Here is a 20,342-nt window from a genome sequence, read left to right on the forward strand (position 1 = left end):
CTTTCGAAACATTGTTTGTCCTTTGTGAAATTGTTTATCTATGATCGTTTATTGATTAGTGAAACCTGTTTTCTTGTCCCTTTTTTATTACTGTTGATTTTATTCTTAAATGTTGTAGTTTAAGACAAATTGTTGACGATTTAGAAACCTTTTTTTTGAGCTCATTTGTTTTAAAATTTGAATTAGGGTTATGTTGTAAATTTTAATTTGCTGATTTGCGAAATTATGACTTGTAATTTGCAGAGTAAGTATGGTAAAGCACAACAACGTTATCCCCAACGGCCACTTCAAAAAGCACTGGCAAAACTATGTCAAAACATGGTTTAACCAGCCTGCTCGCAAAACAAGGAGAAGAAACGGTTAGCAGCAATTCAACTTTCATTATTCGTTTGTTGTATTATTATCTTAATTGTGTTTGTTGATGTTATATGTAAATTGCAGCCAGACAAGCAAAGGCTGTTAAGGTTTTCCCGAGGCCTGCTGGCAAGCTTCGTCCTCAGGTTCATGGTCAAACTTTGAAATACAACATGAAGCTTCGCGAGGGCCGTGGATTCTCTCTCGAGGAATTGAAGGTTAGTTTTGTCTACAGTTTAACTATTGTTTTCTTTTTATTAAAAAGAGCGTGATTATTGCTAGAGTTGTGCTCGGTGCGGTTTGGTATGGTTTTGGGCTAAAACTGAACCGAAAACCTAAATTTTAGTTTTTTTGGGTATTCAGATTCAGTTTGGTTTTGGATTTGTTTTTTGGTTTTTCTAAAGGGACTAGTAATTGTCGTGCCAAAGAAATTTGAGCTATGATATGTTTATTATATTGGTCTTGTTGTTTATTTAAAAAGATGAATTAGTTAATAGAATATTGTACATTTTGGCCTAGATAATTATGATTTGACTAGTTTATAAAACTTATAAGGATTCAATGAAAAGTACTTAAACAAAACATTAACCGCTTAACGTTAAAAAATATCCAAGTTCTTAAAACTTAAGTATTCAATGAAAAGGTAAATTAACAAATTGTTTTTTTTATCTTTTTCACAAAACTTAAAACCAAAACTGTTGGTTGCTAATAGGTTTGGTCTTTTTGATTCTTTGCCTATCCCTGATTGTTTAAACTTCATTGGACTACTGTGTTTTAAACTTGTGTTTTGTTAAATAGGCTGCAGGTATCCCAAAGAAACTTGCTCCCACCATTGGCATTGCTGTTGACCACCGTCGCAGGAACCGCTCATTGGAGGGCCTTCAAGCTAATGTCCAGAGGTTGAAAACATACAAGGCCAAATTGCTTGTTTTCCCAAGAAGAGCCAGGAAAACTAAGGTGAGCCAACATTTTTACATTTTCATAATTTTTTGAAAGTTTCTGAGTTTGCAAGCTGAACATTTGGGGCCCACAATTTATTCTGATACAGGCTGGTGACTCGACACCCGAAGAGCTTGCAAACGCCACCCAGGTTCAAGGATCAGTGCTGCCGATTGTTAGGGAGAAGCCGGTGGCTGAGTTGGTGAAGGTGACAGAGGAGATGAAGGCATTTAACGCCTACTCTAAGTTGCGCCTCGAGAGAACAAATGAGAGGCATTTGGGTGCAAGGCTCAAGAGGGCAGCTGAGGCCGAGAAGGAAGAGAAGAAGTAAGAGGTTAATTATCTATCTGCTTTTGGTTGTTGCTTTGTTTTGGTGATGTGGTTGGATTCGTTATGTTTTTTTAGCTTTGGTAGCTTGGATTATGATATGTTTGGTTATGATTTGAACTACTGGTCACATAATTTTGAATTTTGTTATGGATTTTACTTCTGCATGGTGTTTTATCTCACGTCATGTTGGTTTTTTTAACCAGATTTCACTCGATACATTCCAACAAATTTGTTTTTTGCACCACAATAAATGCAAGTATTTGTACGTCTGATAATATTATTGTAACTAATAAGTATATGCACATACTACATCAGATGATGATGTTAATGTGAATGCATGCATGTAAATCATGAATAAGAGAATACATTGAGGCCAAGGTATGAGCTCTAAGGATAAGATATGAGAGAAATTTGGTTAAAATACCATGAAATGAGAGAAATTACTGGTAAGATATGTTAAAAGTATCACCTAAAAGAAGAGGTCTATGCCACATATAGATGTTCTTGAACACGAGTTCTTTTGAAAGGCGGTGTTGTATTAAAAATTAAAAATTTAAAAACAGTGGACAAACAATTGCTAGTAACCAAAAACAAACATGTATACTGTGACTCACCGATTTACATCAAACATATACCATTTATTCACATATTTATATATCAATTATACACCATTTAAACTAATACACTCCCAGGTTCTTTGATCTGAAGCTCATTCAAAGGAAACTTATGACACTTTAATATATTCCCCCAATATTGATTGAGCTTGTGCCAATACCAGTGAAAATATTGTTGAACACAAGTATGGGCAAAAGTCATCCCGGGGTAGTGCATTGCTCACTTCCTGAGCCGTAGGTGTAAGTGTAACTCCCAGAACATGCTTAGTCTCTTATAATTTGTATGATTGTGTCTGTGTCGTAGTTATGACTGAAGCAGTGCTCCAATGATATCTTTGATGTAGGTCTCATTACATATACATGTATGTTTAGATGAGTTTTCATGGTCTAAACTTGTTTTTGACGTCAAACATAGGTTTTATGATTATTAAGTCAATAAAAAAATGAAAGAAAACATAATATATGATATTCTCGTCGAAAGTATTTGTTTTCATTATATTTAAGTAGATATTTCTTTATGTAGTAAAGATAATACAAAAAGATAAATACTAACAAACTCATAACCAACAGGTGTTCATAGAACAAGAACGAAATAACATCTCAATACGGTAAATAGTAATGTAGTTATTTTTTAATAATTAAACTCTAATATAGTAACTTTATAATATATGAAAACTCTAATATATTATATAGATGGATTCTTAAGTATATGTGATGGTAAATCGGTAATAGTGTATTACGCATTACCAACACCGTAGATCTTCGCTTCCTAGAATTGGAAAGGGCTTCTCTCACTGTTGTTTGGATTAATCACTCCTTTATTTATTTGTAGATGTGGCAATCTTGACCCAAACCCATTCAAATGAGTCAATTTGGGTTGTTTTAAAATTTAAATGGGTTGATTTGGGTCATAGGTTTTAATTAAATGGGTCAAAATTGGTCAATTTGAAATTTCACATTCTTATTTTCGGGTCAAAATGGGTTGAAAATTTAACTATATGGGTCGATGTGGGTTAGTGTCTTAAGGAAAAGTGGCATGTTCGGGTTGAAACGGGTTTTAGATTGGAACGATATCGGTTTAAGTTTCGGCTCGGATCAGTTTTCGTGCCGACTCGAGTTTTCGCACTGGACGGGTCGATTTTGGTTTTTGTTTCGTTTTCGTCAACTTTTCTATTTCGGTTAATTTTTCGGGTTTTTTTTTATAAACGAAGACAATGGCGAAAACATTTTAGTTTTTTTACTTTTTTCGTTTTTTATTTATATCTTGAGTTATGATTTTTTTATTGTTTTTATTGAATTTTTTAGGGGGTTTTGATCTTAACAAAATCCCTCAAAAAAATATTCAAAAAAAATAATAAAAAAATCATAACTTAAAATATTAAACAAAAACAAAAAAAAGTAAAAAAAACTAAAACGTTTCGTCCGTTGTCCTCGTTCAACAAAAAAAAAAAAAAAACCCCAACAAATTAACCGAAACTGAAAAGTCAATGAAAAAAACAAATACGTGCTGAAACAAACTGTTAAGTGCTTAAACGAACTGAAAACTCGCTTAAGCGAGTTGTAAAGTGCTGAAACGAACTGAAAATCGCTTAAACGAGCTGTTAGGTGCTGAAACGAACTGAAAATCGCTTAAACGAGCTGTTAGGTGCTGAACGAACTGAAAATAGCTTAAACAAGCTGTTACGTGCTGAAACGAACTGAAAAATCGCTTAAACAAGCTGTTAGATGCTGAAACGAACTTAAAAATTGCTTAAACGAGCTGTTAGGTGCTGAAACGAACTTAAAAATCGCTTAAATGAGCTGTTACGTGCTGAAACGAACTTAAAATCACTTAAACGAGCTGTTAGGTGCTTAAAGGAGCTGAAAAATCGCTTAAACGAGCTGTTACGTGCTTAAACGAACTTAAAAATCGCTTAAACGAGCTGTTACGTGCTGAAACGAACTTAAAAATCGCTTAAACGAGCTGTTACGTGCTGAAACGAACTTAAAAATCGCTTAAATGAGCTGTTACGTGCTGAAACGAACTTAAAAATCGCTTAAACGAGCTGTTACGTGCTGAAACGAACTTCAAAATCAAATTACTTAAACGAGCTGTTACGTGCTTAAACGAACTTAAAAATCGCTTAAACGAGCTGTTACGTGCTGAAACGAACTTAAAAATCGCTTAAACGAGCTGTTACGTGCTGAAACGAACTTAAAAATCGCTTAAACGAGCTGTTACGTGCTGAAACAAACTTAAAAATCACTTAAACGAGCTGTTACGTGCTGAAACGAACTTAAAATCACTTAAACGAGCTGTTACGTGCTGAAACGAACTTAAAATCACTTAAACGAGCTGTTACGTGCTGAAACGATCTTCAAAATCGCTTAATTGAGTTGTTACGTGCTGAAACGAACTTAAAATCACTTAAACGAGCTGTTACGTACTGAAACGAACTTAAAAATCGCTTAAACGAGCTGTTACGTGCTGAAACGAACTTAAAAATCGCTTAAACGAGCTGTTACGTGCTGAAACGAACTTAAAAATCGCTTAAACGAGCTTTTTATGTTAAAACGAGTTATAACGTGTTGAAAATGCGCTGATTCGTTGGTAAAAAAAAACGGACCCGAAACTCGTTTTGACCCGTTCCGACCTTGACCCATTCTAACCCGAACCTGTTGACCCTAACTCGTTCCGACCCGAACCAAAACAACCCCTTTTTTAAGTAACTCGTTTCGACCCTAACCGGTTTCAACCTTAACCCGTTTCGACCCATGACCCGTTTCGACCCAACCCATTTGCCACCTCTGTTTATTTGTATCCATCAATAATTACCTGTCAAGTATCAAGTATATAAGAAGTTGTTACTGTTATCCAATGACAAAGTATAGAAAATGTTTGCAAGTATAGTTCCGGTAAACAACTATTTATATATAAAGCATTATCAAATATCACACATGTGTCATACCTCTAATTTTTTTAAAAAAACCAATCTCATCCTATACCCGTATACAGTTGAGATATTTCAAACCATGATTTTGTTGCCGGAAGGGATAAAGCAAATATTATTATTATTATATTCATATGTGTGTCATCATCATCATCGTACTCAGTATATCCTACCAATAGCAATGCTATGGTAGGGTCTGAGGAGGGTAAGATGTGGACAGCCTTACCTCTATCCTATAGGGATAGAGAGGCTGCTTCTGGTGAGACCACCGGCTCGATAGTAGTTTTGCATCAAGCCTTGGACATAAGGCACATAGAACTCAATCATCGGGACACCGGCTGATTGGTGCATGTGCCCTTGTCTTTCGGCTATCAACGCCACCACATGATGCCTGATTAACCTTCCGCCACTTTTAACGTTATTTTCATGGAGATTAGTAAAATAACGTCAAAATTAGTGCAAGTTTACTTTTGCCCACCCGAGGGTTCACACATATATACATTATATGCGTGCACTGCAAGCAGGGCGTTTCATATGTGTGTGTGTGATATACATAATCCAATACCTTTATATATATTATATTATTTGTAGCCCTTGAACTATTACACCCTAAAAACAAATTCTCACCCATTACTGACTGGGCACCACATGACGGCAACGCATTGGCTTATAATGAGATTTGGTTTAGTGGCAAGTTTAAAAGGCATGAAAATTGAGTGTCTAAAATGAAATGAGTTTTTGTTCCAACTTCCAAATGCCTCTCTCATAGTCATCCCCTAATCCCATCTGGGCACACTCCTCCTTCTTCTTCTTCTTCTTCTTCATCAAGCCCATTCCAAATCGCACTCTCTTTCAATCAACCCGAAGAACCCTACGCCACTTCTGCACCCGACCCAACAACGTAATCCAAACCCTAGAGCAGCGAGGCCTCCTCGACTCCCTCACCGGCGACGCACTCCGCTCCGTCTGCTCCCACTCGCCCCTCCGCGTCTACTGCGGCTTCGACCCCACCGCACAAACCCTCCACCTCGGCAACCTCATCGTCCTCTCCTGGTTCCTCCGCCACAACCACTCCGTCGTCGCCCTTGTCGGCGGCGCCACCGGCCGGGTCGGTGACCCCTCCGGTAAGTCCCCCGAACGCCCTGAACTCGATATCCATACCCTCGATAATAACATCAAAGGCATCTCAGACACCATTCTTAATATCCTTAAACAAAACCCCAATTACAATGCCAATGATGATAGCTCGGTTATGGTTTTGAATAATTACGACTGGTGGAAGGATGTGAAGCTGTTGGATTTTCTGAAAGACGTCGGCCGCTTCGCCAGGGTGAATACGATGATGGCCAAGGAGAGCGTCAAACGACGCCTGGAGTCGTCCGATCAGGGGCTGAGTTACACTGAGTTCACATACCAGTTGCTACAGGGGTATGATTTTGTGCATCTGTTTAAATCGCATAATGTGACGGTTCAGATAGGCGGGTCGGATCAGTGGGGGAACATAACGGCGGGTACGGAGTTGATTCGGAAGCTGCATCAGTCGGACGCGGCGTACGGGCTGACGTTCCCGCTGCTGTTGAAATCCGACGGGACCAAGTTCGGGAAGTCGGAAGAGGGTGCGATTTGGCTCTCGCCGGCGTTGTTGTCGCCTTATAAGTTTTACCAGTATTTTTTTTCGGTCCCGGATGAGGATGTGATTAGGTTCTTAAAGATTTTGACTTTTTTGAGTTTGGATGAGATTGACAGGATTGAGACGGGGATGAAGAGTAAAGGGTATGTGCCGAATTCGGCTCAAAGGCGGTTGGGGGAGGAGGTGACCCGTTTTGTTCACGGGCCGGGTGGGCTGGAGGAGGCGGTGAAGGCGACTGAAGCTTTGAGGCCGGGGTCTGAGACGAAGCTGGATTGGGAAACGATAGAGGGGATTGCGGAGGACGTGCCGTCGTGTAGCTTGGTTTATGATCGGGTTCTGGATGTTAGTGTGGTGGACTTGTCGGTTGAGACGGGGTTGATAGAGAGTAAGTCGGCGGCCAGGCGGTTGTTGAAGCAAGGCGGGTTGTATTTGAATAACGGGAGGGTGGATAGTGAAGGGAAGAAGATTGAGGCTGATGATATTGTTGATGGGAAGGTTTTGTTGTTATCTGCTGGGAAGAAGAATAAGATGGTTGTGAGAATAGCTTGATTTATGTATGTTGTTTCATATGTTTTTTTATATACATTTCCGGGACATTTGATTCATTCTAATATTTTGTTGTTATGCTATGAACTTAGAGGAATTCGAACCGATTTATAACTGAAAGCGGATATTTATCATTTTGCATGTGTTGGAATTTTTTATTATAATTGTAAACTCTTAAGCAGAGAAACAAAATGACTTTGAAAGGGGGAATAGTGATGCACATAACCTGCGGACAGAAACGATCAGGCAGCAGTATAATCTGGTAAGAACATGAGTTTGGTTTTCTTAAAATGACAAACGCAGGGTATTATTAATGAATAATAGTTTACTCATTTAGTGCCATTGGTTTATTATTTTTTGCAGGTTAAGAAAAGGACCTCAAGTGATAACTCTTATTATGGATCACATGTGATGCAATATGGGGACTTGCCACTTAGCATAGATAATCTTTACATGTATATGGGTACAAACCCTGCAAACGAAAATTTCACTTTTATTGAAGAAAACGCCATATTTCGGTCACCGAAAGCTGTTAACCAACGTGATGCTGATCTTTTATATTTCTGGCATAAGGTTTGTTAACCTGAGCTTTATTCTTTCCTTGTTTATTCGTCATTCACTTCATTAATCTCAAATTTTGTGACAGTACCGAACGGCTCTAGAAGGTTCTGATAGTAAAACCGAGGCTCAGAAAAAGTTTATGGAAGCAATGTCTCACAGAATGCACATAGACAGCAGCATACAACTCATTGGCAAGGTTCTGTTTGGTTTAGAAAAGGGTCCCGAGGAGCTAAACACAGTTAGATCAGCTGGAAAGCCTTTACTCGATGACTGGACCTGCCTTAAAACATTTGTAAGCTTATAAATCATCTCTCTTTGTTTGGTGTTGGATGCAAACTTTTTACATATTGTGTTCGTGTTGTGTAGGTGAGGACGTTTGAGACGCATTGTGGATCCTTATCATAATATGGTATGAAACATATGCGGACCATTGCTAATTTGTGCAACTCCGGAGTTAAAAATTAGCAGATGGCTGCTGCATCATCACAAGCATGTGTCACCTTCCCCTCAAACCCTTGGAGTTCACTTAGCAGAGGTTTCACAGCATACTGCTTAAATTTCAAAATTATCATATATATGTATATGTTGTTACTTGTTAGTCTTCAATCGTGTATAGCTTTATATTTATATGCATGTATATCGTCCGTATGTAATTCGCTGCATGCCTCCGATCACTTGTGTCATGACAATAGTCACAGGAAACGTGAAACTACTAGCGAACTTCGATCCGGATCGTTCGTACCGGAATCGGGTACAGAGTCGTACCAGTTGCTTAGGAAACGCGATCCGGATCGCTAACTGCCACCTTTTCCGATTTTATGCCCATCGTTTTTTTTGCTAACCAATCACGTTTCCAATTAATTGAAATCGCAATCCCGCATCGTTCAATTCGCGTTCCCAATTGATTTCATTGTATTCCGATGGAATATCAATAGACGGGGGTGAATGGGTGATTAAAAACCCCTGTATTGTTGCTTTTTTATCATTAATTCCGATGCACTGGGAATCCCAAGAGTATTTCCCGCTCAATTGTAGTGCCGTTTTCACACACATTTTAAATACTTGATTATAATGGAGTATGAACTTTTGAAATGTTACTGGTATGAATCTTATGATTATGAAAATTTTGTTTTAATTATGTATTTTCTTATATGTATGAATTTTCTGTTTTGTATATGATACAATGTACCACACTATATGGTACACCGTACCGCGTACCGAATTGGTGTTCCGAATGAACCTACCCCCTCTCGTACCGAATTTTTAAAATGCACGAACCGCGTACCCGTTTTCGTACCGTGTACCGCGATTCATGTGACTATGGTCATGACACATGTTTTTGGGTTTTAAAAATATGTTAAATGCTTGGGTCCAGCAATCCTTTTCAGGTTTGTGAAGATGTGGTTACTGGTTAGCTCAGCATTATTATCTTTTGGGTCCGGAGATGGATGCTTTAAAACGACTGCTGCTCTAGGACCAGTTGGTCTTAGGCAATCTACGGTATGGGTTCTTTTAACGTGCCTAGTTATTTATGAGAGGAACTGGTTTAATGGGTGCGGGATCAAACCAACCTCGCATTTTTTTTCTTTTTATATATATTATTATATGTAGGAGTGGTTGCTCATATCTACCTTAGACACAGATTCAGAGTTCAAACCTTAAAGTCACATTAAAATAAACTATACTATTAATTTTGAAGTTACAGTTGGTTGTTTAAGAAACCACACATCAGCATCGTTAATTGTTAATTATAGTTAACAATATTATATTAGTGATATTATGTGTATAGCTGTTCGGTGGCAACATTCAACCGGTACAACATGTTCTTCAGGACTAGACCTAGCTAACAAGTTTGTATAAACTTAAGATTCAATAGATTGTAGTGTTAATAAATTTAAGATGACTTAATTGGAAGTGAAGTGGTACGGATTCGTATGATAGATTTGTCATTTGAGAGAGGTGTTTTGGAAGTGAAATTGGTTGGTATTCTATGATTCATTGTTACATCTAGCTAGCTAAAATCTAGTTGTAAAATAAGTTAAAATCTAGTCATTCATGATTCATTGTTACATCTAGCTAATACGCCTCATTGAGCACATTCACGAATTAACAAACAAATAATAATAATAATAATAATAATAATAATAATAATAATAATAATAATAATAAATTACAAGAAATCACATAAAACCAATATATAGTAACTAGGGTAGTTTAGAGTCCATGGCAGACTTAGAAAACGAAAATTCATCATCAGTCACACCTTTAGAAGAAGAATACACATGATCTCCATCACTCGTACGAGTCGAATACTCGTCCTCACCACCCTTATCTACCACGGACAACTCCCTGATCCTCGCCACAGCCACCGCCAAATCCCACCGCCTATCCACATTCCACTCACAACAACGCATTCCAATCTTCAAAAGCTTCAACATCTCCCCTTCACTATTACTCTTTACCACCTTCATATCCTTGTCAAACACTTCACCCGTCCATTCTTCTCGAACCACCGAGTTAACCCACATCTCCAAATCCGAACTACCACCCTTCCCTTGCTTCAAGTAGTTAGCTGGAAACTTGCCAGTCAGAAGCTCGAGAATGAGGATGCCGAGGCACCACACGTCGGTCTTGGTTGTGATCCGGTTGTGGTACGTGGACTCGGGTGACTTGTAGGCAACTATGTGCTCTTGTGCATGGTGTTTGGTGACTACGGGACTTAGCGCGTAATCGGCTAGAAGAGGGTTGAAGGAGTTGTCCAAAAGCACGTTTGATGATTTGAGGTGACCGTGTGGTAATGATAAGTGAGGTAACTCCTTGTGGAGATAGGCCAAACCTTGTGTTACACCTTTTATGATTTTCAGTCGTGTCGGCCAGTCTAGCCCGGGCTCGTTCGCCTTTCGTTTAACTAAAAGTTACCAAAATAAGAAAAGTTAGGCCGTTTTTAGGTCAAACTGTGACGCAAATCAGACAAGGCCAAACTTTTAAAAGTTAAAACTAAACAGGGTTAGTTTTATGGTTTGGGCTTAGAGAGACAAAAGAATAAAAAAGGCATAATTTAATTAAGTCTTTGCACTAGACCACTAATTATAGTAGTACTCTTTAAGATAAATACTCAAATTTATCTCTAATAGCCTTAAAACACATGAGTGAAAATGATTCATAAAGATAGTAAAAATTGTGACTCATCCCTAAGTTTAGATAATTACATGTCTAAGCCATCGATTTGTAAAGACGTAATATCAATGGTCTACGGAATGAATGTCGCTTAACTTTATTTTATATTTTTTAAAATGTCTAAAATACCCTTACACCAAATTATGAAGGAAAAAAAAAACCTTAGGGCTAACTCACCCGTCCAATACTAAAAGATTAACCTTGCTAACCCGATAACCCTCCCATTACCAAAAGAATATTCATTTTAACCCTTTAATTAACCTGGCCAATGCCAAAAAATATTACTTCTGGTCAAAGTGTTTTAATTTGAGAAACACAAGTTTAAGATAATTAAATTATAGTTTTTTGCTTACCAGATGACAATAATGTCATTGGAATTTGGGTCTATAAATATTGTTTATTAATGTTAGTTGTATGTGGTAAACTTGGAAATTAGCTAATAAATTTTGAAAGTGGACATTTGTAATAAAACAAATAAAAAAGAAAATGTTAACACTTTTAATGGAACGAAGAGAGTATGTTTTGTTACCCGTTAACCGAATTGTTATCCTACTAAGTTTTAACAAAAAAAATCATACCATGAAGATGGCTAGCCAAGCTCCCATTTTCCGCAAAATCCGAAATCAAAAGCTTCTCATCTTTCTTGTAATGAAAAGCCACAAGGGGAAGCAAATTAGGGTGTGAAAATCTTCCAAGCCTTGTCATATGAACATAAAACTCCTCTTTTCTCACATTATTCATCTCCCTAAACCGCTTAACCACCACCGCTGCTGCTTGACCATCAAATAACACCGCCTTGTACGATGATCCAAAACTCCCACCACCCAAAACCTCAGCCGAAGCCCTTAACAAATCTTGTAACTCGAACCGTTGCCTATCACTCCTCACAAACTGAATACTACCGTTACTTTGAGGCCGCTTGCGGTTATCTTCTTCGTCACTTTGCATTTGAAGTCCCTTTTTGCTTGTTTTGTAAGGATTGTTGCGGTCTAGCTTCGTTGTTTGATGGCTTTTGTAGTCGTTTTTGGGCGTTTTTCGTTGGAAAACGAGAAAAACGATTAATAATATCGTTAGAACTCCGATGATGGCGAGGATAAATGTTTTATGAGTGTGTTTGTGTGAGATCCGGCATTTGGTGGCTACCGGACGACCACATACATTGTTGCCTGCATGCATGGGAGAATTAATAATTATTAAAATATCAATTAAATAATTGTTATAAGTTTGTCACGCCAAGTCAAAATGATGGATACAAAAGAACTCGACGTGTGCAAGACGTGCATTCCACTTTTAATCATTTTATTCATAATTTTGTGTTAATTAAATCAACAAATACAAACAAAATCAAGTGTAATATTATTAAATAAAAAAATATTTTCTTTATCAGAGACGGATATTTGAATATCACCCCATGTGGCCATGTATGAGATTGGTTTTTAAGGGTTTGGGCAGGGTAGTTTTTATGTGGCGCCCATTCGATTACTCGAATAAGATTAATTAAGTCGTTTACAAGAATCAAAATCCAATATATGAATATTAAAGGAATTTGAGAAACAAAATAAACATTGTGTATGTTGAAGTTGTTGGAAATTTGAATTTATTAAAATTATAAAATTATTAAATATCCCAATAGATGTCTATTATTTGAAACATGATCTTCAATTTTAAGACCGTGTTTCAAATAATAGACATTCATTAGGAAATTTTTTTTAACCAGATTTCACTATTAGAAAACAACTAATTTTTTCACATCTCCTACAAAATTCCTATAGCATATAATTCCAACATATTTACAAATTTTCTTTTGGAAAATTGTTTCTAACTCCCCAACAAAATTTTAACAAAAATACATGAAAAACACTATAAATATAATTATTTGTTTTATCTATAGTATCATACCTTTTTTAATAAACTGTAGCAAATTAGTAAAAAAATTAAATTTAAAAGTAAACAAGGTTTTGTTGAAAAAGTGTATGAACTTTACAACAACATAATTAATTTTGTAGTAACTTCATACTTTTGTATCGATTACTTTTTTCCTAAAGTTACAAGTATGTGTTTATGTATGCACGTCATCTATTTGACTCGAATTTAACATATCACCCAAGTCGACTCACTAATTAACAAACATGTTATCCGCTCATTTGTGTCTCCATTGTAATCCAATCCTTTCGAAATATAATAAAAAATAAAGAGATTAACAAGCAACGTTGGAGATTTCATACCTGCAAATGAAGTCGGATCCTGGTTCCTAAGCCCGGGAGGAACCCGACCCGAAAGTCTATTATTCGCAAAATTCACTTTCAAACCATTCTGCTCAAAATCCGGTATCTCCCCCTCAAACTCATTATCTTGCATTTTCAAATCAACAAGAATGCCCAACCCGGTTAGCGATCCGGGTATCTGACCCGAAAACTTATTATTCTGGAACTCTACCCGTCTCATGGCACTCATCCCCGCAAACATGTCGTCCCTGATCGCCCCCGAAAAGCCATTATTCGACAAGTAAACGCCACGCAACCGCCTGATCTTACTCACGTCAGGCATGGGTCCCGCAAAACTGTTGTTTGCGAAGCTTAAAGTTCGAAGGGCGGGTAACTGAGACAACGTGTCAATGTCAATGGTCCCGGTTAGGCCCATGTTCTCGAGGCGTAAGCCGAACACAGTCCCATCTTTTCCACATATGATCCCAACCCAGTTCTCTTTGTCCATGTTGCATGGTGCGATATTCGGGTTCCAGTTGACTAGTGCTTGGGTGTTGTTTAAGGAGGACTTGAATGTAATGAGCTTGGTGGTGTCGCTGGCGTTAGATAATATTGCGAATGCTTGTAACATATGGAAGATGATAAGGGTTTTCGAGCCCATAATATTGGCGGGTTGGAGAGATGAGGAAAGTTAAGGGAGGAATGTTGTTGAGGGAGATCATGGATATACATATCAAGAGATTTGAGATGGTGAAATTATTTGTATAAAAATAAAAAGATTGACAAAGACTTTTGGATGATTAGCTGTTGAAAATGGCCGGCCTAAAAGATGTTATTTGAACTTCAAGTCTCAAGGGGTGGGTTGTAGCTCGGTTGTTTAAAGTTAAAAGAGAAGGGAAAACCAAACAAATTAGTGATTCAGATAGATATAATTATATTCTCATGCTCATGGGAATATTACTTTGTTTCTACAACGGTATGATACCTGTTTCGGCGGGGAGGGGTGGACTCAATACGTATAAAAATATTTGAACGAAAACACATAAATTTACACAACTGAGAAAAGAACGGGGTGGGGACCGAATATACTTTTCCATGGTGTGATGAGATGGTTTTATAAGACCTTTCCATTGGGATGTACCGATTAAGTATAAACGAGTTGAATCACGTAAGCTATTGAGATCGACTTGTTAAAGCTTAAATGAAGCAAGTTGAGCTTAAGGTGCTGTTTGTTTTTGCAGACATAAACTGTCTGCAAGCTGATTTCATCTGTTTTCATGTCTGCAACTGAAGATGTGGTCTGAAGATCTGCAAGCTGAAAATATAAGACTGTTTGTTTTTATAAGCTGATACTGTCTGCATAACTGTCAAACTTATCTCACAAGATAGAAGTCATTTATTCAAGTTACATCTAGTTTTTAGTCTTTGCTTGCCATGCCGATTTGGTTTTGGTGGGTGGTGGAAGGTGGTGGTGGTGGATGGTGGTAGTGGCGGCGGACGGTGGGTAGTGGCGGTGGATGGTGGTGGTGGACAATGGGTGGTGGTGATGGATGGTTTTGGTTGGTGGTGGACGGTGGTGGTGATGGATGGTGGTGGTGGTGGGTGATGGATGGTGGTGGTGGTGGTGGCGGTGATGGATGGTGGTGGTGGTGATGGATGGTGGTGGTGATGGATGGTGGGTGGTGGACGGTGGTGGTGATGGATGGTGGTGGTGGTGGCGGACGGTGGTGGTGATGGATGGTGGGTGGTGGACGGTGGTGGTGATGGATGGTGGGTGGTGGACGGTGGTGGTGGCGGTGATGGATGGTGGTGGTGGTGGCGGTGGTGGATGCTGGGTGGTGGACGGTGGTGGTGATGGATGGTGGTGGTGGTGGCGGACGGTGGTGGTGATGGATGGTGGGTGGTGGACGGTGGTGGTGATGGATGGTGGGTGGTGGACGGTGGTGGTGGCGGTGGATGGTGGTGGACGGTGGCGGCGGGGTACGGGGGTGGTGGTGGCGGCGTACGGTGGGTGGTGGTGTTGGCGGACGGTGGTAGGAGCAGTGGATGAGAGGGTGGCTGCAAAGGGAGAAGAGTAGGGTTTTTTTGTGAAGATGTTTTAAGCAAGATTTCCTTGCTTTTCTTTTAAGATGAAAGAAGATAACTTCAGATCTGTTTTAAGAAAAAAAACAAACAGTCTTCAAGGGTAATGTCTGCGCGCCTGCAGACATTAGCTCCCTTGAAGATGTTTGAAGAAAAAACAAACACCCCCTAAGTGATCTTGAATCGAGATCAAGCCTAAGTATCATTTTATGTGCAACATTGAGTTGAGGTTTATACTTCTATTTTTATTAAGTTCGCAAGTCTAAACAAGCATAATTTTATATGTAATAAAAATATATAATTACAAGGCTCTAACACACAATACACACACACACACACTATATATCAAATGTAAATTGAGTAAACGCACTAGCGAAATCGAGTATAAATCAAATGTAAATTTGTAGATTCGGAGCAAGGTGGTTACAATGAGAGCCACCATTACAATCATCCATTGAGGCACAAGGACAACGACATCCTCTGGACCGTGGCATTGGTTCCAGTTTGTAGATACGAAGCGGATAGGGGAAGATGATCGTGGTGTTTATTGCAAGCAAAGTTTCTAGATCGGACAACAAGCTCCGTCGTGTCAAAATCAGGTAATTTCTTTTCTGTTAAATGGCTTTTGTTTTGTCCCCTTCACCACTAAGGTTTGGATAATGGATTTCTAGAACATCAGCGTGCCATGAGTGGTCTGAGGTACGGTTTTATGTTGAATACATCTTGGGTAGATTTCAATCTGTTCACATGCGCGCTCGGATTATTCTGCTAAAATTAAACCATCTCATACGTCATTTGTTTTTGTGTGCACACTCATCAAGAGTTAGGAGAGGCTCATGCATAGTTAGAAGTAGAATCTAAACCGAGAAAGAATACGTACAACCGCAGCATACTGATCTTCATCAGTATTAACAAAACATGAGAATCGGTGTCATACAAACAAAGAAGTTGTTTGTAGTAATGTACGTAGACATTTTGGACCATATTATATTAAACTTGAAATTTTATATCAGATGTGAAGCTCACTATATCCCTCTCTGAACATGGAGCCAAATCTTATACGCTTCTCAAAACATTATTCGGATGCCATCTTTAAATTCGAAATTAATGCAACTTTTTGTTCAAACTGTGACACGACTTTTGTCATGATAATGATGAGGAAGGTACGTTGTAGAATTAAGAACACAAAACAGTTGCAGTTTTATTAATCTCCAAGCGTTGGCAACACGTTGACCGCCATTTATAGATCTCCAAAGCGTTGGACGCGATGACCTCTTTTGTCTCACTGGGTTGGCTAACATCTAATTTAATGAAAACATGGCATTTGTACCCACACATTCGCCTGTAAAACTTGAAAACCACAACAAAGACCTACTAGTAGCATGACTGACCCCTAAAACGCAAGTTATAATACATAAAGTTTTTATAGAAACAAGACAGCCGATATGTCAAAAGTAGTTGAACAAACTTCAGTGAAGTAGAAAAGGCATACGCATTACATAGATTTATATAGTAACAAATACCATTCACGTGTTTATATTAAAGAGAACGAATAGCATTTGATGTGAAATCTCCGATCATCCAGCCACCTTGCTGCAATAAGGTCTACCAGGCTGCATATCACAAGCCTTCCTACCCGAACCAATTTTCCCACCCCAGCTCTAAGTTCACTATTTCAGAGCTCTATCCCTTTCTTTCTCCGGGTCTATCCTCTCACCCGGAAGGTGGCTAACTCCTTGGTCTTACGAGCCGCTTACGCTAACTCAAGCAGGTACCGGGAGGGACATCTTAGGCAGTAGAATCGAGCGGTGCCGTTCAGTGACTACATACGAGTTTATGAATCAATTCAATTTCCTCTTCTATTGTAGCGATACGAACTCAGAAGCAATAGTAAAAGAAGCTATCATCTCATGGGAGTCAGATGATTGTCTGGACTGGTTCTTTTGAGGGAGGCCTATAAATTGCACGGGTCCAAGCTTGATTGATTGATTCTTTTAAAACTAGCTCCTGTAAACAATCTCACCATTAGCATTTTAACCATTCTAATGGAAACTCAATTCTGTGGATTAAAGCCCTTCTTTAAAGAAGTCCTCTAACTAGATCAGCTAAGATGTGCAAACCTCTCGGCAGTGTCAGAGACGCCTCCACCTTTCTCCATCAATCCCGCTGCTTCACCAAATATAACTTTCTCAGTCTAATATGTCATGGACTTCACCACTAAAAAGTTAAATTATTTCAAAATAAATTTCATCTTACTTGTATTGTACTTCACAGTAGGAGGTTGGTATTTTGGTTGCCTAAAAGCGCTATTTTCGTAATTCATTCCACCCTGGAACGAAGAAACGTATAAGAGATAATAATAACACAAATACAATGTATGTTGTTTTCGGACAGAACTTAACGTCACACACCTGATGATTCATTTCCAGTTTATGATACACTCCTGTAATATAATATAACAGAAAAGACTCAGAATTATGAAAGTAATGTTTTTGTAACCATTTTATTTATACAATACCTGCGCTTAGGGAAACAGGACCTTTTGCAGACGAAGTAACATTGCCAGCTGGTTCCAAATGACCAGAATACCTCATTGTATAGTTCTGCTTCATAGCTCCTCTATTTAATCCAACTGAAAAGCTTCAACCAGTTAAAAACTCACCCAACGAGATATTCAATTTGCAGAAATTTGAGATTGAATTGAAGGGAATAAACAAACCAGATAAATACGTGCTGGCAGTAGCAGGCTTATGGCGAAGAGATGGAGGTACATAGTAACAACTCTATAGATTCAAAAAAATATATATATCAGCTGTTTTAGTCGTACTTCAAAAAATTTAACAGCTGCTTTTATAAAACTTAATAACTTGATAGCAATGCATACCTGAAAGAAAGGATGCTGAAGAGCTTCCACAGCAGTTGGCCTCCTGCACGGATCCCAAGAACAGAGAGACTATTATTCAAAAAACCGAAAATAATGTAATTATAAAACATTTTACTGTAAAATAAAAATGGTAATGTTTTAATACTTACATCAATCAAATTGACTGCATCCTTGCTTGCGTATGGTATTAATGCACCAAGATCTACACCAGCAAACTGCAAAGAAAATTATGATTCATGGTTTTATACGGTTATATTTCAGTTTCATTGGATCTTGCAGCTGAAAATAGATGAAGGTCATAGAATAATATGATGCTAAATCAAAGCAAACTGACCTCTGGAAACTGATAATTAAATTTACTAGCTAGTTCAAGCCCCTCATGCCAAGTTCTCTCTGTTGGGCTGCCAATCACATTGCAAATTTTGTAAATTTCATCTGCTTCACTGCACAGTATACATTCAGTTACCACATGCCCACAAAACCACATAAAAGAAACTGAAATGGCATATGCCATTAAAAAGAGTATGGCAAGATTAGGTCACATACCTTGAACCGGGAAAAAGTGGACTGAGTGTAAATAATTCAGCCATGATTGCGCCCATTGCCCATAAATCTGTGATTGAAAAGAGCCAACAAAATTAAAACCACAAAAGTTTAACATTGTTTACATAAACGTCACAGTAAAAATTTCATAAACTCACCAACTGCAGGACCGTATTTTGGCGACTGAAGAAGAACCTCTGGGTCCCGATACCTAAGAATCCATATTTATGTAATTAGTAGATTGTTAAGAGGTGATAACAATTAGTAAGAAATGGCAAACTTAAAATGAAAATACAAAACTCACCAGCGTGTTGAAACATACTCAGTGTAAGGTGGTTGTGACAAGATCTCACGAGCAAGACCAAAATCAGCTATTTTAATCAGCCCCTTAGAAACAAGCAAGTTCTCTGACAACAAGAACACAGCATATTCAGCTAAACAACATACCTAACATTTCCTTACAACATATAAAAACAATTTCATATAACTAAATACCTGGCTTAAGATCACGATGGAAGTAGCCATGTTGATGCATGTATACAAGACCTTGAAACACATTGAAGCACCAGTTTCTAATTTCAGTTTCTGAGAAAGGCTTCACTCTGTCTTTCATGAGTTCGTACAGATTACATTCCTGAAAAATAAATTTAATGATATTTAGAGAAAGATGATATGATAGCAAAATCCAAGTAATAAACACATTAACAAAAAAATCTACTTACCATATACTCAAACACGAAGTACAAAATGTTATTTTCTCTGATGACTTCCTTGAGCTCAACAATATTTGCATGATTCATCTTACGCAGTGACTGTCATGAGTATGAAAGTAAACTTGTCAAATAAGCGCTAGAAAAGAGAAAAATGCTGGGCGATATATTTAAAATTAGATTTACTTGGGTTATTAGTTACCCTAAAAGATCACATGGGTCCAATAAAAGATAAATCTAAAAGGGAAATGAGTAAATATGTTAAACTTCAACAAAAGTGCATTTTTTATGCTTACAGAATAGATTAATATTGAAATCACATAGTTTTCTGTTATCATATTTATATCAAAAACATCTCTATGGAAAATGGTACCTTGACTTCCCTCAAATTTAAGCATTCTTCCCACGAATAATACTCTCTTCATTTTCTTAATGGCAACCTGTAACCAAAATACATCAACAGTAAGAAACACAACATTTAGTTTTGAAAAGTTAAATTAACATATATTGAGCTTATCAGAAAAAACCTACCACTTCACCATTATGCTTATTTATAGCCCGCCAGACAACCCCAAAAGTTCCGTTACCAACTTCCTTGATTATCTGGTACCTGAATCATAATAACAAAGAAAACCTTTTGTTTTCAGTTTTAATTTCACATCAAAGATGACTCAAAAGCATAAATGAAAGTCAGCTTACTTATCCTTCTTTCTGTTCACAACTCCACGTGACACTTTATTTTTGAAGGAAAAAAACACAATTTATCTAGAAAACAAGAGACAATATTATAAAAGTATAAGCTTCCAGCCTAGATGTTGTAGCTGGATCCACCTCCGTT

The 20,342-nt window shown here is 37.9% G+C and overlaps 1 protein-coding gene and 4 pseudogenes across 4 annotated transcripts; 3 read left to right on the forward strand and 2 right to left on the reverse strand.

Annotated features, from left to right (window-relative positions):
- The first annotated feature begins 214 nt into the window (after window positions 1-214).
- Window positions 215-1,802, forward strand: LOC143565859 (large ribosomal subunit protein eL13z). Its single transcript, XM_077052709.1, has 4 exons — window positions 215-359; window positions 442-572; window positions 1,153-1,311; window positions 1,403-1,802. Exons 1-4 carry the CDS (start codon window positions 251-253, stop codon window positions 1,622-1,624), a joined length of 621 nt encoding a protein of 206 aa, XP_076908824.1. The 5' UTR covers window positions 215-250; the 3' UTR covers window positions 1,625-1,802.
- A 4,013-nt stretch (window positions 1,803-5,815) lies between these two features.
- Window positions 5,816-7,463, forward strand: LOC143565863 (tyrosine--tRNA ligase, chloroplastic/mitochondrial pseudogene; annotated as a pseudogene).
- Window positions 7,464-7,521: 58 nt separating this feature from the next.
- LOC143565864 (vacuolar-processing enzyme-like) lies at window positions 7,522-9,741 on the forward strand (annotated as a pseudogene). The gene is made up of 5 exons (XR_013141146.1): window positions 7,522-7,605; window positions 7,707-7,916; window positions 7,990-8,196; window positions 8,271-8,447; window positions 9,694-9,741. The product of XR_013141146.1 is annotated as a vacuolar-processing enzyme-like (transcript).
- A 367-nt stretch (window positions 9,742-10,108) lies between these two features.
- LOC143565866 (pollen receptor-like kinase 4 pseudogene) lies at window positions 10,109-14,098 on the reverse strand (annotated as a pseudogene). Its single transcript, XR_013141147.1, has 3 exons — window positions 13,307-14,098; window positions 11,660-12,247; window positions 10,109-10,812 (listed from the first exon to the last, which is right to left on the reverse strand). The product of XR_013141147.1 is annotated as a pollen receptor-like kinase 4 pseudogene (transcript).
- Window positions 14,099-17,468: 3,370 nt separating this feature from the next.
- LOC143565860 (cyclin-dependent kinase F-4-like) lies at window positions 17,469-19,944 on the reverse strand (annotated as a pseudogene). The gene is made up of 14 exons (XR_013141144.1): window positions 19,878-19,944; window positions 19,517-19,606; window positions 19,290-19,428; window positions 19,099-19,201; window positions 18,953-19,005; window positions 18,798-18,864; window positions 18,586-18,694; window positions 18,401-18,466; window positions 18,252-18,320; window positions 18,087-18,150; window positions 17,886-17,999; window positions 17,779-17,810; window positions 17,624-17,696; window positions 17,469-17,536 (listed from the first exon to the last, which is right to left on the reverse strand). The product of XR_013141144.1 is annotated as a cyclin-dependent kinase F-4-like (transcript).
- Between the last annotated feature and the right edge of the window lie 398 nt (window positions 19,945-20,342).

The sequence above is a fragment of the Bidens hawaiensis genome, unplaced genomic scaffold (genome assembly GCF_021521415.1).
Source record: "Bidens hawaiensis isolate Kalapana, Puna unplaced genomic scaffold, B.hawaiensis_p1.1 tig00022547_1, whole genome shotgun sequence".
NCBI classification, from domain to species: domain Eukaryota; kingdom Viridiplantae; phylum Streptophyta; class Magnoliopsida; order Asterales; family Asteraceae; genus Bidens; species Bidens hawaiensis.

Coding starts and splice junctions, on each gene's coding strand:
- LOC143565859 (XM_077052709.1), top strand. CDS start 251: ATGGTAAAGCACAACAACGTTATCCCCAACGGCCACTTCAAAAAGCAC. Junction 573..1,152: donor TCTCTCTCGAGGAATTGAAG/GTTAGTTTTGTC, acceptor TTTGTTAAATAG/GCTGCAGGTATCCCAAAGAA. Junction 1,312..1,402: donor GAAGAGCCAGGAAAACTAAG/GTGAGCCAACAT, acceptor ATTCTGATACAG/GCTGGTGACTCGACACCCGA.